Source organism: Myotis davidii, unplaced genomic scaffold (genome assembly GCF_000327345.1).
Source record: "Myotis davidii unplaced genomic scaffold, ASM32734v1 scaffold198, whole genome shotgun sequence".
NCBI lineage: Eukaryota > Metazoa > Chordata > Mammalia > Chiroptera > Vespertilionidae > Myotis > Myotis davidii.
Window position 1 is genome coordinate 940,761 of NW_006291485.1, and position 12,965 is coordinate 953,725.

The 12,965-nt window shown below is 54.6% G+C and overlaps 1 protein-coding gene across 1 annotated transcript in view; it reads left to right on the plus strand.

Moving 5' to 3' along the window:
- The first annotated feature begins 5,940 nt into the window (after positions 1 to 5,940).
- Positions 5,941 to 12,965, plus strand: part of HCN2 (hyperpolarization activated cyclic nucleotide gated potassium channel 2) — an 18,746-nt gene continuing 11,721 nt past the window's right edge. Inside the window, exons 1-4 of the mRNA XM_006764842.2 lie at positions 5,941 to 6,420; positions 7,328 to 7,489; positions 8,838 to 9,056; positions 10,218 to 10,364. Of these exons, the coding sequence (XP_006764905.1) occupies positions 5,956 to 6,420; positions 7,328 to 7,489; positions 8,838 to 9,056; positions 10,218 to 10,364 (993 nt within the window). The 5' untranslated portion in view covers positions 5,941 to 5,955. The remainder of the gene's footprint in view (positions 6,421 to 7,327; positions 7,490 to 8,837; positions 9,057 to 10,217; positions 10,365 to 12,965) is intronic.

Here is a 12,965-nt window from a genome sequence, read left to right on the forward strand (position 1 = left end):
TTGGGAGCAGTGAAAAAACCCATTTCCCAGGTGGGAGGATTGAGGCCCGGCCCACCCTTCATCTGGGAGGAAGTTAACTCCATGATCCTTGTAAAGGGGTCAGGGCTGGAGTTAACCGAAGCCTCTCTCGTCACTCCAGAGGCTTCCTGCTAGAATTTCAAACCTCTGGTCCCTAAATTCCCTGCTTTAAACTCTCACCTCCCCAGGCCTTCTCAAGGGGATGCTTGGGGGTTGGGAGGGAGGAGCTTTCTCAGCTGCTTGCTTGCTTAGGCCAGACCCTGCCGCACTTCCCCCATCTGCAAACCACTTCAAATCCAACAAACACAAGTTATCTCATCTCCTGTCAAATGCCCACTTTCTGGCCTCTGGCTGCCAGCAGAGGCGTCGCAAGGTACACGTAAGTGCATCTTTCCCTCACTTAAAGCCTCCCTGACCCAAACTCCCAAGGCCCTTAAAGCCACCATCTGTCCCCTCCCATCATCTCCTCTCACCTCCTTTACACCCTTCTGCTCCAGCCCCAGGCCACCCAGCCAGCCTTGAAAGGGGAACCCACTGCAGCCACAGGACCTTTGCACTTCCTGCTCCCTCTGCCATGGTGCAGTGCCTCCCACACTCAACCAAGGGCTCCTTCTCCATAATCCGTTCAAATGCCACTTGCTGCAGGAAGTCCTCCCAGACCACCCTGGCTAAAGTGGTCCCTCTGAAGCACCCCTTTTATTTATCAGTTTGTATGGAACACCTGTCTCCCCGCCTGAGTTTGGGCCTTGAGGGAGGGCCAGGTCTGTTTGGTCACTGTGTGTCCTCATGGCCGGGCACACCTTCAGCCCCACAGTCCACCCTGTCTTGGGATAAGCTGGGAATCCGGCATCTTCCCCGGCAGGAGTATCCCTTTCCTAATCCCTGACACTCGCCTCTCTTAGAGCTCTACATCCGAGGGCTCAGGCCCCTAATCCTCCGTCCCCGCTCTCCCTTAATCACAGACCTGGCCCCTAATCCCTCAGATTTGCCAGATATGTAATTCCCACGGTTCTGGATTCTCGCATCCTGGAGGGAGGGAGCCGGCTACTTTGACCACCAGGTCCCCACCAGTGGCTGTGGGGGCCTCAACCCAGTTCCTGCTGGGAGGTCTGGCTGCGTGGGTCCTGTCACTTAGCACCGGCCATGCCTCAGATTGTCTGAGCCAAGAGAATAGCTGGGCAGCTGCTAGAGGAGAACTGAGCTCAGGGTGGTGGCAGCCAGCAGGGCCCCACTGAGGTCACCAGCCTGAGTTGGTGCTCCTGGCAGAGGCTGCAGGCCCTCTCCCATTGATAGGTGCAGGGGCTGAGGGGCCTGGGCCTGGGGCCGGGGGTCATGGCTCTTGAGCCTTCCCCGCCCTGTGCCTCTCTGGCCTGCTTTTCTCTGTGTGAACTGGCCAGCCCGTCCGCTGCCCTCCTGGAAGGAGCAGCGGGATATGGGTGCTTCTACAGATGCAAGGGCTCCACTGTTATTTGTTAGGGGACATTTTACAATACAGGACCTAACTGTGGTCATTGGCGGTGCTGAGTAACTGAGGGCTGACCGTGCATCAGCTCCTGCCTGACAGTATCCCAGTGGTCCCTGTGCCCTGGTGGTACCTGGGGTGCCCAATGAGGAAGGGGCTGCTGGGATTGGGCGGATGAGGCATTGGGGCTCAGAGAAGGAGAGTGATTAGCCCCTGGCTGCCCGGTTCCAGGGGGTGGGCAGGGTGCTGGGGCACATACCCTGGGTTCCTCTACCTTCCACCCAGTTCCTTTACCCCCAGTCTCAGTTGAGAACCAGGCTGGCTGGAGAGGATAAGGGACAAGCCCCACGCCAACTTGGGGGCATCCAGTTGGAGCAGGTGAGATGTCCTGTGCATGGTACTAGGTCGTCCTGCCCGTCAGCCCCTCTTCAGTCCCCTGCCTTCTGCTCCAGCACCTTAAAAGCCCAGGGGACACCACGCAGAATGGGAAGACAGTGCACAGCATGTGATCGGGCTGAGGCTCAGAGCCTGTGGGCAGAGTTCCAGACAGCGGGACAGTAGACAGAGGACAGGCCCTGGGGGTGGCAGCTCTGGGTTCCAATGCCTTGCCCCAATTCCCTGGCTGTGGCACCTCTCTCATCTGTCAGTGGGGAAGTGTGGTGCCTGTCCCTACCTCCCCCACCCCAAGAATAAAAGGAGAGAATGTCTGGAGAGTCACATGTCAAGGATGCCCTCATGCTCTGTGGTCATTTAGATAGTTTCTAGGCCCCCTGGTGGTTTCTAGGCCGCCCTGGCCTTCTGTTACTCTTTCTTGCTTGCTCTGTAACAGGGTGTATGCCCCAAAATGGGGGTAGAAGTTCTCATTTCAGAGAGGGTGGGAATGGGATTAGGAGCTCTATAGTGGATGCTCTGGGTGTTGGGAGCAGGTGGGGCCCCTCAATCCCATTGGATGTTGAGGCCTTGGGTTCTCAAGGATGAGTAGGTGCCTCAGATGGGGGGCCTGAGCCCCACACCTTGTCTAGATTCAGGTGAAAAAAAGGTCTGGAATTTCTAGTAATCATTCGATCTTGTCCTTAACACCCACCCCCAGATCAAGTCAGCCCTTCAGTTCCCTCTAGGTCTTTATCCCACCCCAGGTGGGTTTGTCCAGGGCTCTCCCATAGGACCAGTGCCCTCCCATCATGGGCAGAGAAGGTTCCATCACATGTGGGCGGGCAGTTCCCTGGGAGGACCCTCAAAAGCTGCCACGCCCTGGGCTCCTCCCAGCTGAATAGAAGAGACTGAGGCTCCCAGGGACCAGGAGGACTTGCCCAAGGTCACACCTGCCAGTGGGCAAAAGTGGGTGTCGGCCAGCTCCGGCCAGGCAGTTCCCTGGGAGGACCCTCAAAAGCTGCCACGCCCTGGGCTCCTCCCGGCTGAATAGAAGAGACAGGAGGACTTGCCCAAGGTCACACCTGCCGGTGGGCAAAAGTGGGTGTCGGCCAGCTCTGGCCACCGCCGCCAGGGTTAGATGTTGGGTCTCTTCCAGCCTTTGGCTCTCCCAGGCTGAGCCATGGTGAATATGTTGGTGCAAATAACTTTTTAATTTTTTTCTCTTCCTCTTGGACAGTTTCCTTGGGATCAATTCCCTGGAGTGGAACACCAGCCGGTAGGCGTGGTGTTAATAGCTCTCACGGCGCCATCTGAAAGGAGCCAATTTACGGCAGCTACCAAAATAGGGAGCTCACTGCAGCCAAGCCAGTGCTAGGGCTACGGCTTTTTATTTACGTGTGTCGTTGGGGCGAGTCCCTCCAGCCACTGAGAACCTCCGTCTCTTCTTCTGTCCTTCCTGGAGGAGCGCAGGGAGTTGCAGGCTTTGAGGGTCCTTCCGGGCAATGCCCCACCTACATGTGACAGCGCCTTCCCTCAGTGAACGTGGGGTCTCCAGCCATGATGGGGTGAGTGCTGGTCCGACAGGAGAGCCCGCACAAACCCACTTGGGGATTGAAGACCCCGAGAGACACCTGAGAGGCCGACATGATGGGGGGGTGCCTTTCCCTCCACATTAAAGGAAAAATCAAATAATTGTCTGTTCAAAATTCGACACCCTCCTTTGCCTGAATCTAGGCAGCAGGTGTGGGCTCTGACCCATGATCTGGGGCAGCTGCTCATCACAGCCCCTCAGGCTTCGTGTTTGTTTGTTTTTTATAATGTTAACATATGTATATACACATATAACATAAAATTTGGCATTTACTCATTTGAAAGTGTACAATTCCTGGGTTGCGGGCTTGATCCCTAGTGTGGGGTGTGCAGGAGGCAGCCAATCAATGATCCTCTCTCATCATTAATGTTTCTATCTCTCTCTCCCTTCCCTTCCTCTTTGAAATCAATACAAATTTATGTTTTTTTAAAAAAGCGTACAATTGAGTGGCATGAAGTACAATCACAATGTGTTGTGTACCCCTCATCCCATCCATGTCCAGAACATTTTCATTTTCCAAAACAGAAACTCCCTATCTCCCTCCTCACCCCTGGCAACCATGAACCTACTTCCTGTGTCTATGGGTTTGCCTGTCCGGACATTTCACATAATTGGAATCACACGCTGAGTGGCCGTCTATGTCTGCTTCTCTCACTGAGCGTCGTTTTTTCAAAGTTTACACGTGTTGTAGTGTCAGTGCTTCGTTCCTTTTCATAGCCAAGTACATTCCTGTGTGCGGGTGGACCACAATCGCTCAGTGATGGACATTTGGGCTGTTTACACCTTTTTGGTTTTATGAATCATGATGCTGTGAACATGCGAGCACAGTACCTGTTTGAGTCCCTTCTTTCAATCTTTTTTATTTATTTATTTATATTTTATTGATTTTTTACAGAGAGGGAGGGAGAGAGATAGTTAGAAACATTGATCAGCTGCCTCCTGCACACCTCCTACTGGGGATGTGCCCGCAACCAAAGTACATACCCTTGACTGGAATCGAACCTGGGACCTTTCAGTCCACAGGCCGACGCTCTATCCACTGAGCTACCCCAGCCGGGCCCTTCTTTCAATCTTCTTTTTTTTAATGTATATTTTATTGATTTTTTACAGAGAGGGAGGGAGAGAGATAGTTAGAAACATTGATCAGCTGCCTCCTGCACACCTCCTACTGGGGATGTGCCCGCAACCAAAGTACATACCCTTGACTGGAATCGAACCTGGGACCTTTCAGTCCACAGGCCGACGCTCTATCCACTGAGCTACCCCAGCCGGGCCCTTCTTTCAATCTTCTTTTTTTTAATGTATATTTTATTGATTTTTTACAGAGAGGGAGGGAGAGAGATAGTTAGAAACATTGATCAGCTGCCTCCTGCACACCTCCTACTGGGGATGTGCCCGCAACCAAAGTACATGCCCTTGACTGGAATCGAACCTGGAACCTTTCAGTCCTCAGGCCGATGCTCTATCCACTGAGCCACCCCAGCCGGGCCCTTCTTTCAATCTTCAGATGGAATTGCTGCAACATATGGCGACTCAATTTAACTTTTTGAGGAACTGGCAGTTCTCCCTCCGAGTGGTTTTGATTCACATTTGCTTGATTGCTGCGGGGCCGGCAGTTTGTCCGTGTGGCCTTTTGCTGTGTCTGTCCTCATGACCACTTTATTCAGGACACCGTGCTGGGCCAGCTGTAGCCGTTTCTCAAGTGGATGGGCCCTGTTCTGAGAGCGCTCTTCAGGTGGAATTTAGGAATTGACCTCGGGGTCTTGTATTTGGGAATGGAAGCAACCCATCGGCCCTTTTCCAGGCGCATTTATCGCACCAAGTGTCCGAGCAGTTGCCAAGTCCTGTTGCTCAGCCTCCTCCCACAGTCTCGACCCTTTGCCCTGGCCCCACCTGGTCTTTGCCACCTTCCCCAGCTGGACTGGCACCCCTCCCTGTCTGTGGCACTCGGGGTGCTTCCTGCAATGGAAATACAGCACCTGGACGCCCACCTACTGGTGCAGGTGCCCTGGGTCCCCGGGTCAAGCTGACACGTCCAGCTCCCACCCTGCACTCTCCAACCCCGGGCGCCCCTCCTGAACCTGCCATCATGCTCCTTGCGCTGCCACCCCCACCCCCTCCCACCACCCTGGCCTCGCTCTGCTCAGCTCCCTCTCCTTTCTTGTCCCTTGGACTCTACCCTTACGCCAGGCACATTGGGTGTTTTGGTCAAAGGAACGTTTTAGTCAATTTTTGGGCGACCTCTTCCTTAGGCTTTGTGAGGTCTGGAGCTTCTTCAGGGAGGGAAGGTCAGAACTGAGCTAGCGAGAGGGCCTCGGGCTGGGGCAGCCAGCAGGCTGTGGGGTTCCGTAAGGGGTTCATTCTGCCCTGTAAGAGGAGGAATCCACTCCAGGAGGTCCCCCGCCTGGAGACAGAGTCCACGCTAGCTACACTGGCGCCACAGTCTCGGATTTGCTGGAGGAGGAGAGATCTGAGCTGGTCCTCGAAAGCGCAGGTGCACAGGGCGCAGGGCATGGGCCGGGGCTCCAGGGCTGACGCCACGCCTCTCCCCAGGTTCTACTGGGACTTCACCATGCTGCTGTTCATGGTGGGCAACCTCATCATCATCCCGGTGGGCATCACCTTCTTCAAGGACGAGACCACGGCCCCGTGGATCGTGTTCAACGTGGTCTCGGACACGTTCTTCCTCATGGACCTGGTGCTGAACTTCCGCACGGGCATCGTGATCGAGGACAACACGGAGATCATCCTGGACCCTGAGAAGATCAAGAAGAAGTACCTGCGCACGTGGTTCGTGGTGGACTTTGTGTCCTCCATCCCCGTGGACTATATCTTCCTCATCGTGGAGAAAGGCATCGACTCCGAGGTCTACAAGACGGCGCGCGCCCTGCGCATCGTGCGCTTCACCAAAATCCTCAGCCTGCTGCGGCTGCTGCGCCTGTCGCGACTCATCCGCTACATCCACCAGTGGGAGGAGGTGAGGGCGCTGTGGGAGGGGCCGTTGCTGCAGGGGCGGGGCCACAGGAGAAGGCTGGTGGGTGGGGTCACAAAGGCTGCAGTGAAGGGCCTGTACCACAGGGGATAGAACTAGGGCAGTGGTTCCCAAACTTATTTGGCCTACCGCCCCCTTTCCAGAAAAAATATTACTCAGCGCCCCCTGGAAATTAATTTTTTTTAAATTGTAATAGCAATTAAACAGAAAGATATATGTATTAATATTTCTACCTTTTTCGTAAAATATAGTAAAGAAAGGTGTAAATTAGGAACATTGAAGTTTGAAATTATGAAACTATTTATTGAACTCAGAATAGGAAGGTAATACAAAAAAAGTTAAAGCAAATGCACCTGTGGCCATCACCGCCCCCCCCTCCCAATTGCTGCAGCGCCCACCAGGGGGCGGTACGCCCACTTTGGGAATCACTGAACTAGGGCGTGGTGTGGGGCTCGGTGGGGTCCCAGGGGCCCCTGCAGGGCAGAGCCACGGGCTGTGGTCACAGGGAACACAGCGCGGACTCTTGACACATCTGCACCCCTTTCCTTCATTCTGCCCTGTAAGAGGAGGAATCCACAGCTCCGTTTGGCAGTGGGGAAACTGAGGCCCAAGGAAGTGAAGTCATGTCCCTGTCCCCCAAGTCGGGACCGCCCATACCCAGTGATGTCACCCCCAGTTTCCAAGGCAGCGACAGGCTCCGAGGGGGGAAACGGGCAGGGACAGGGTAGCTGGAAGGGGCAGTGGTCCTGCCTACACGCCCTCAGGACATTTCACTAACCAGAAAGGTAGCAGGGCCTCCTGGGAGTGTGGGATGCTGGGAGGGGATTTGGGTCCTGCGGGCTGTGGGGCGGTGTGGGGGGCTCCTTTCTACCTCACTGCGTCCCCACCCCAGATTTTCCACATGACCTACGACCTGGCGAGCGCGGTCATGCGCATCTGCAACCTCATCAGCATGATGCTGCTGCTGTGCCACTGGGACGGCTGCCTGCAGTTCCTGGTGCCCATGCTGCAGGACTTCCCCCGCAACTGCTGGGTGTCAATCAACGGCATGGTGGTAAGCGCCCGCCCTGGGCCACGCCCACCCGGGCCTCCTCCTGGGGACCCAAAATAGCGCCCCTCTGGGGCCAGGAACAGGCAGCTCCTTGATCATTCCTGTGACTATAACAACTTTTGTCACCCAGACATAATATCTGCTTACTGCCCCCCCCATTGAGTCTACTTTCTAATGTACATCATTTATTCAAAAGACAAAAAAAAAAGAAAGAAATGAGAATGTGGTATCATGGGCCGTCCTATATAATAAAAGGCTAATATGCAAACTGACCAAACGGCAAAATGCCCGGTCGCTATGATGCGCACTGACCACCAGGGGGCAGACACTCAATGCAGGAGCTGCCCCTGGTGGTCAGTGCGCTCCCACAGGGGGAGCCCCGCTCAGCCAGTAGCCAGGCTCAAGGGTGGCAAGTGCGGCAGCGGTGGCGGGAACCTCTCCCGCCTTCATGGCAGTCAGACATCTCCTGGGGGCTCCCAGACTGCAAGAGGGCCCAGGCTGGGCTGAGGGATGTGCCCCCCCCCCGCCCCAGTGCATGAATTTTGTGCTCCGGGGCATTAGTAAAATATAACAATCCATGGAGAGACCCAGTCACCAATTGCTGCCCAGTTGAGATGCCCACTGTTGAAAAGGGTGAGTCTTAGGTGCTCTTTAGCAGCACAAGGAGCCTTTCCCCCACCCCTGGGTGCTGAGCCGCTGGCACTGGTGGGGTGGGTAGCACTCAGGGCTGGGCCCGAGTGGGAGGGGGGATGGGGGCATTGATGGGAGAGACAGCGGAGGGAGCATCCTCAGGGGCGCACCCAGCGCCTGGCACAGCTGCCTGGCTGAGGCAGCTCATTGTCTGGCCGGACACCCGGGCATGCTGTCCTGTTTCCTGAATGGGCCCCACTGCCCCCTCCCACAGCCGGGTTAACTGAGGACAGGAGGTGCGGGGGGGTAGGGGAGCATCCTCCTGGCCCTGCCAGATGCCTCCACCCTCCTGGCCCTCTGATCGGATTCTGGTGTCCCCAGCTCACCGTCCACAGGGTCCCTGAACTTTCACATCCTCTGACCCATTCAAAGCAGAGGCTGCAAAGGGGGGTCGAGGGGGGGCTCCTGAGCACCCAGGGCCGGACTCTGGCCCCCCTGATTCTCAGTTTCTCTGGGAGTGAAGTGAGGAAGCAGTTCCAGACCTGCTCCTGGTGCTGACTCACTGTGACACGCGCACACGTCACATCACCTGCCTGAGTCTAGTTTCTTAGTTGTCCCTGGACATGGGAAGCTCTCCACCTTGGATGCCTGGGGGAGGACAGGCAGCTGGGCCCTGGGCCGTGAGCACCTGCCCACTGCCCACCTGTGTGTGGCTTTGCAGAATCACTCGTGGAGCGAGCTCTACTCCTTTGCGCTCTTCAAGGCCATGAGCCACATGCTCTGCATTGGGTACGGCCGGCAGGCACCGGAGAGCATGACGGACATCTGGCTGACGATGCTGAGTATGATCGTGGGTGCCACCTGCTACGCTATGTTCATCGGACACGCCACAGCCCTCATCCAGTCACTGGACTCCTCGAGGCGCCAGTACCAGGAGAAGGTCTGGGGGGCCACCCCACTATTCCTCCAGCTCCTGGTGGGGGGTGGGGGGGCCCCAGAGGGAAGTCTGGAGCCCGGAGGGACATATGCCGAGGAGGGGGATAGAAGTGAGGGGGTCCAAACAGGGCAGGGCCAGCCCATGAGGCATCAGGGAGCTCTCTGGGAGCAGGGAACACAGGGGGTCTCTCTTGGAGGTGAAATTCTGGGGGTTCGGGCTGGCTTGGGAAGGCTATGGCAGGGAAGGCACTGAGCAGGGTCCAAGAGGACTGGGGTCACTTGCGTACGTGCTGGTCAGCCAGGTCTGTGGGGGAGGCCACTGGAGGAGCAAATACGTTCGGCCACTTGGACCTGGCCTCAGGGTTGGGGGAGCCTCCATGCGACTAGTCCAAGGGCCCGGGGATTGGGAAAGCTGAGGGAGAGCAGGTGCTGGCCCCGTAGACCAGCCCTTTCTGGAGTGTGGCCCTGATGGCTGCCCTGTGCCTCAGTTTCTCTAAGGGCCAAGGGTGAGCTTGGCCCCCACCCCACTGCTGCCCCTAGCTATCCTGCACTGCTGCCAGATGGCTGACCCTGGCTGGGCAGCTGTGAGCACCCCAGCAGTGCCAGTCGGGTTAGCCGGGTCAGCCGGGCCCAGTGCCAGGTGCCCTGGCTGTCCGGAAGCCACGGCCTCACACCCAAACATGAGCTGGTGCTGCCACCCGCCCACCATCACGGGTTCTGCTGAGCTCAGGGCAGCTGTGGCTGGGTGGGGCTGGAGTGGAAATGGAGCTGGGGCACCCCTGGGGGTGCCATCCTGGGGACAGCAGGGCCTGGCACCTCTGCCACATCCCCTGGGTTTATAGAAAGATCCTGGGGGGGGCGGGGAGCACCGGGGCCATAGGCAGAGTTGGGGGTCTCTGGAATGGGGGACCAGCATCTTGGGGGCCTGGGGTCAAGCTGTCAGGGATAGGACACAGGGAGTAACTTCTGTTAGCATAAGCATAACCCCAGTATTGCACGGGATCCACTTCCACGAAACATTTTTGCTGTTGATCTGAAACTCAGATGTAACTGGGCGTCCTGTGCCTGTTGTGGTTGTAGTTAAACTTGGGGGCCCCATTTAGGCTGAGGCAGGGGTTCCCCAAACAGCAGCCACTGACCGTGGCCCCTCATGCCGCCCCTACAGTACAAGCAGGTGGAGCAGTACATGTCCTTCCACAAGCTGCCTGCCGACTTCCGACAGAAAATCCACGACTACTATGAGCACCGCTACCAGGGCAAGATGTTCGACGAGGACAGCATCCTGGGAGAGCTCAACGGGCCCCTGAGAGAGGTGAGGCGGGGCCACAGGACCCTCGGGTTGGGTAAGGTTTGAGACTCCCCTGCTGTCTGGCTCCCAGGCCCCAAGATGAGGAGGGACTGGCTCAGCTGCAAATGAAGGACTCAAGCTAGACTTGTACACACACCACTGTCCCTCCCTGAGCCTCTGCCTCTGCACTCCCATGATGCCCCAGCCACCCTGGGTCCCTAACCCTAACCCTAACCCTAAGCCCATACTACTTACCTTCATTGGGGCCGTGCTAGACAGCAGGAGAAGGCAGAGGAAGGAAGGCTGGAGCCAGTCAGCTTAGGCGGGTTGTGGAGTCAATTCCAGCTCTGCCCCTCAGCCGGTGCGACACTAGGCAAGATTCCTGGGGCAGCCATGAGGTATGACCACCCACTGGACAGCTTAAAACAACAGGAGTTTAGTGTCTCCGGTTCTGGAGATCACAAGTCCGAGATCCAGGTGTCACAGGGCTGTTCCACGACAGAGCCTCCAGCCAGGGTCCTTTCTGCCTCCTCCTGCTTCTGCTGTAGCCAGAGTCATGGGTGACCCTGGGCTTAGAGTTGTATCACCCCGATCTCCACCTCCGCTTCCTGTGTGTGTGTCTGTCCTCTTATAAGGATGTCAGTCACTCAGGGCCCACCTACTCCAGTGTGACCTCATCTTAACTAATGACAACTGCAAAGACCCTATTTCAACATAAGGTCACAGTCCCAGGGACCCGGGGTTCAGGACTTCAGCATACCTTCTGGGGAGACATGATTCAACCCACAGCACTCACCAAGCAGCTACTGAGCGAGTCTGTGAGCCCTGCACTGTGCCCTCAGGGAGGTCCAGAGGGAGGAGCTTTGGGAAGGATGGGATCACAGAGGGCAGAAGGAGGTGACATCTTCTTGAGGCCTTGTGACCCTGTGGGTATCCCAGGTGGAGGGCACAGGTAGGAAAAGGCCTTGAGGAGGGAAGATGATTTTTTCTAATGCTTGTATAGTTTCACTCATTTTTATGTTTTAATCTTTATTGTTGAGACTATTGCAGATGTCTCTCTTTTCTCCCCCCATTGCCTCCCTCCACCCGCTTCCTGCCCCACCCCCGGCCTTCACCACCCTATTGTCTGTGTCCATAGCTAATGCATATTTGCATATAAGATCTTTGGTTAATCTCTTCCTGTTCCCCACCCTCTTCTCTCTGAGAATCGTCAGCCTGTTTGTTCATTTGATCTTTAGATTCCATTGTTGATAGATATGTATTTATTGCCATTTTATTAGCATTTTTTATCTTTTTCTTCTTCTTAAAGAATACCCTTCAACATTTCATTAATACTGGTTTGGTGGTGATGAACTCCCTTTAGCTTTTTCTTGTCTGTGAAGCTCTTTATCTGACCTTCTCAATGATAGCTTTGCTAGGTAGAATAATCTTAGTTGTAGGTCCTTGCTATTCATCACTTTGAATATTTATTGTCACTCCCTTCTGGCCTGCAGAGTTTCTATTGAGAAATCAGCTGACAGTCATATGGGTGTTCCCTTGTAGGTAACTAAGTGCTTTTCTCTTGATGCTTTTTTTTTCTTTTCTTTTTTTAAATATATTTTTATTGATCTCAGAGAGGAAGGAAGAGGGAGAGAGAGATAGAAACATCCATGATGAGAGAAATCATAGATTGGCTGCCTCCTGCATGTCCCCAGGGACCAAGCCCACATTCTTGACCAGAATCGAACCAGGGACCTGCAGGCCAACGCTCTGTCCACTGAGCCAAGCCGGCCAGGGCTCTCTTGCTGCTTTTAAGACTTTCTCTTTGTCTTTAACCCTTGGCATTTTAATTATAATGTGTCTTGGTGTGGGCCTCTTTGGGTTCCTCTTGTTTGGGACTCTGCACTTCCTGGACTTGTAAGTCTTTTTCTTTCAAGAGGTAGGGGGTTTTCTGTCATTATTTCTTCAAATAGGTTTCAACATCTTGCTCTCTCTCTTCTCTTTCTGGCACCCACATAATGCAAATGTTGATACACTTGAAGTTGTCCCAGAGGCTCCTTACACTATCTTCATGTTTTTTAATTTTTTCTCTTTTTAAAAAAATATATTTTATTGATTTCTTACAGAGAGGAAGGGAGAGGGATAGAGAGTCAGAAACATCGATGAGAGAGAAACATCGATCAGCTGCCTCCTGCACATTCCTTACTGGGTATGTGCCCGCAACCAAGGTACATGCCCTTGACTGGAATTAAACCTGGGACCCTTCAGTCCGCAGGCTGACACTCTATGCACTGAGCCAAACCAGTTAGGCAATGGTTCTCAACCTTCTGGCCCTTTAAATACAGTTCCTCATGTTGTGACCCAACCATAAAATTATTTTCGTTGCTACTTCATAACTAATGTTGCTACTGTTATGAATCGTCATGTAAGTATCTGATATGCAGGATAGTCTTAGGCGGCCCCTGTGAAAGGGTCGTTCGACCACCAAAGGGGTCGTGACCCACAGGTTGAGAACCGCTGGGTTAGGGCTTTGCTTTCTGATTGGATGTTTTTTGCTTCCTCATATTTCAAATTGTTTATTTGATTCTTGGAGTTCTCTGCTCTACTGTTGAATCCCTGTAAATTATTCTTTTATTTTTTTAATTA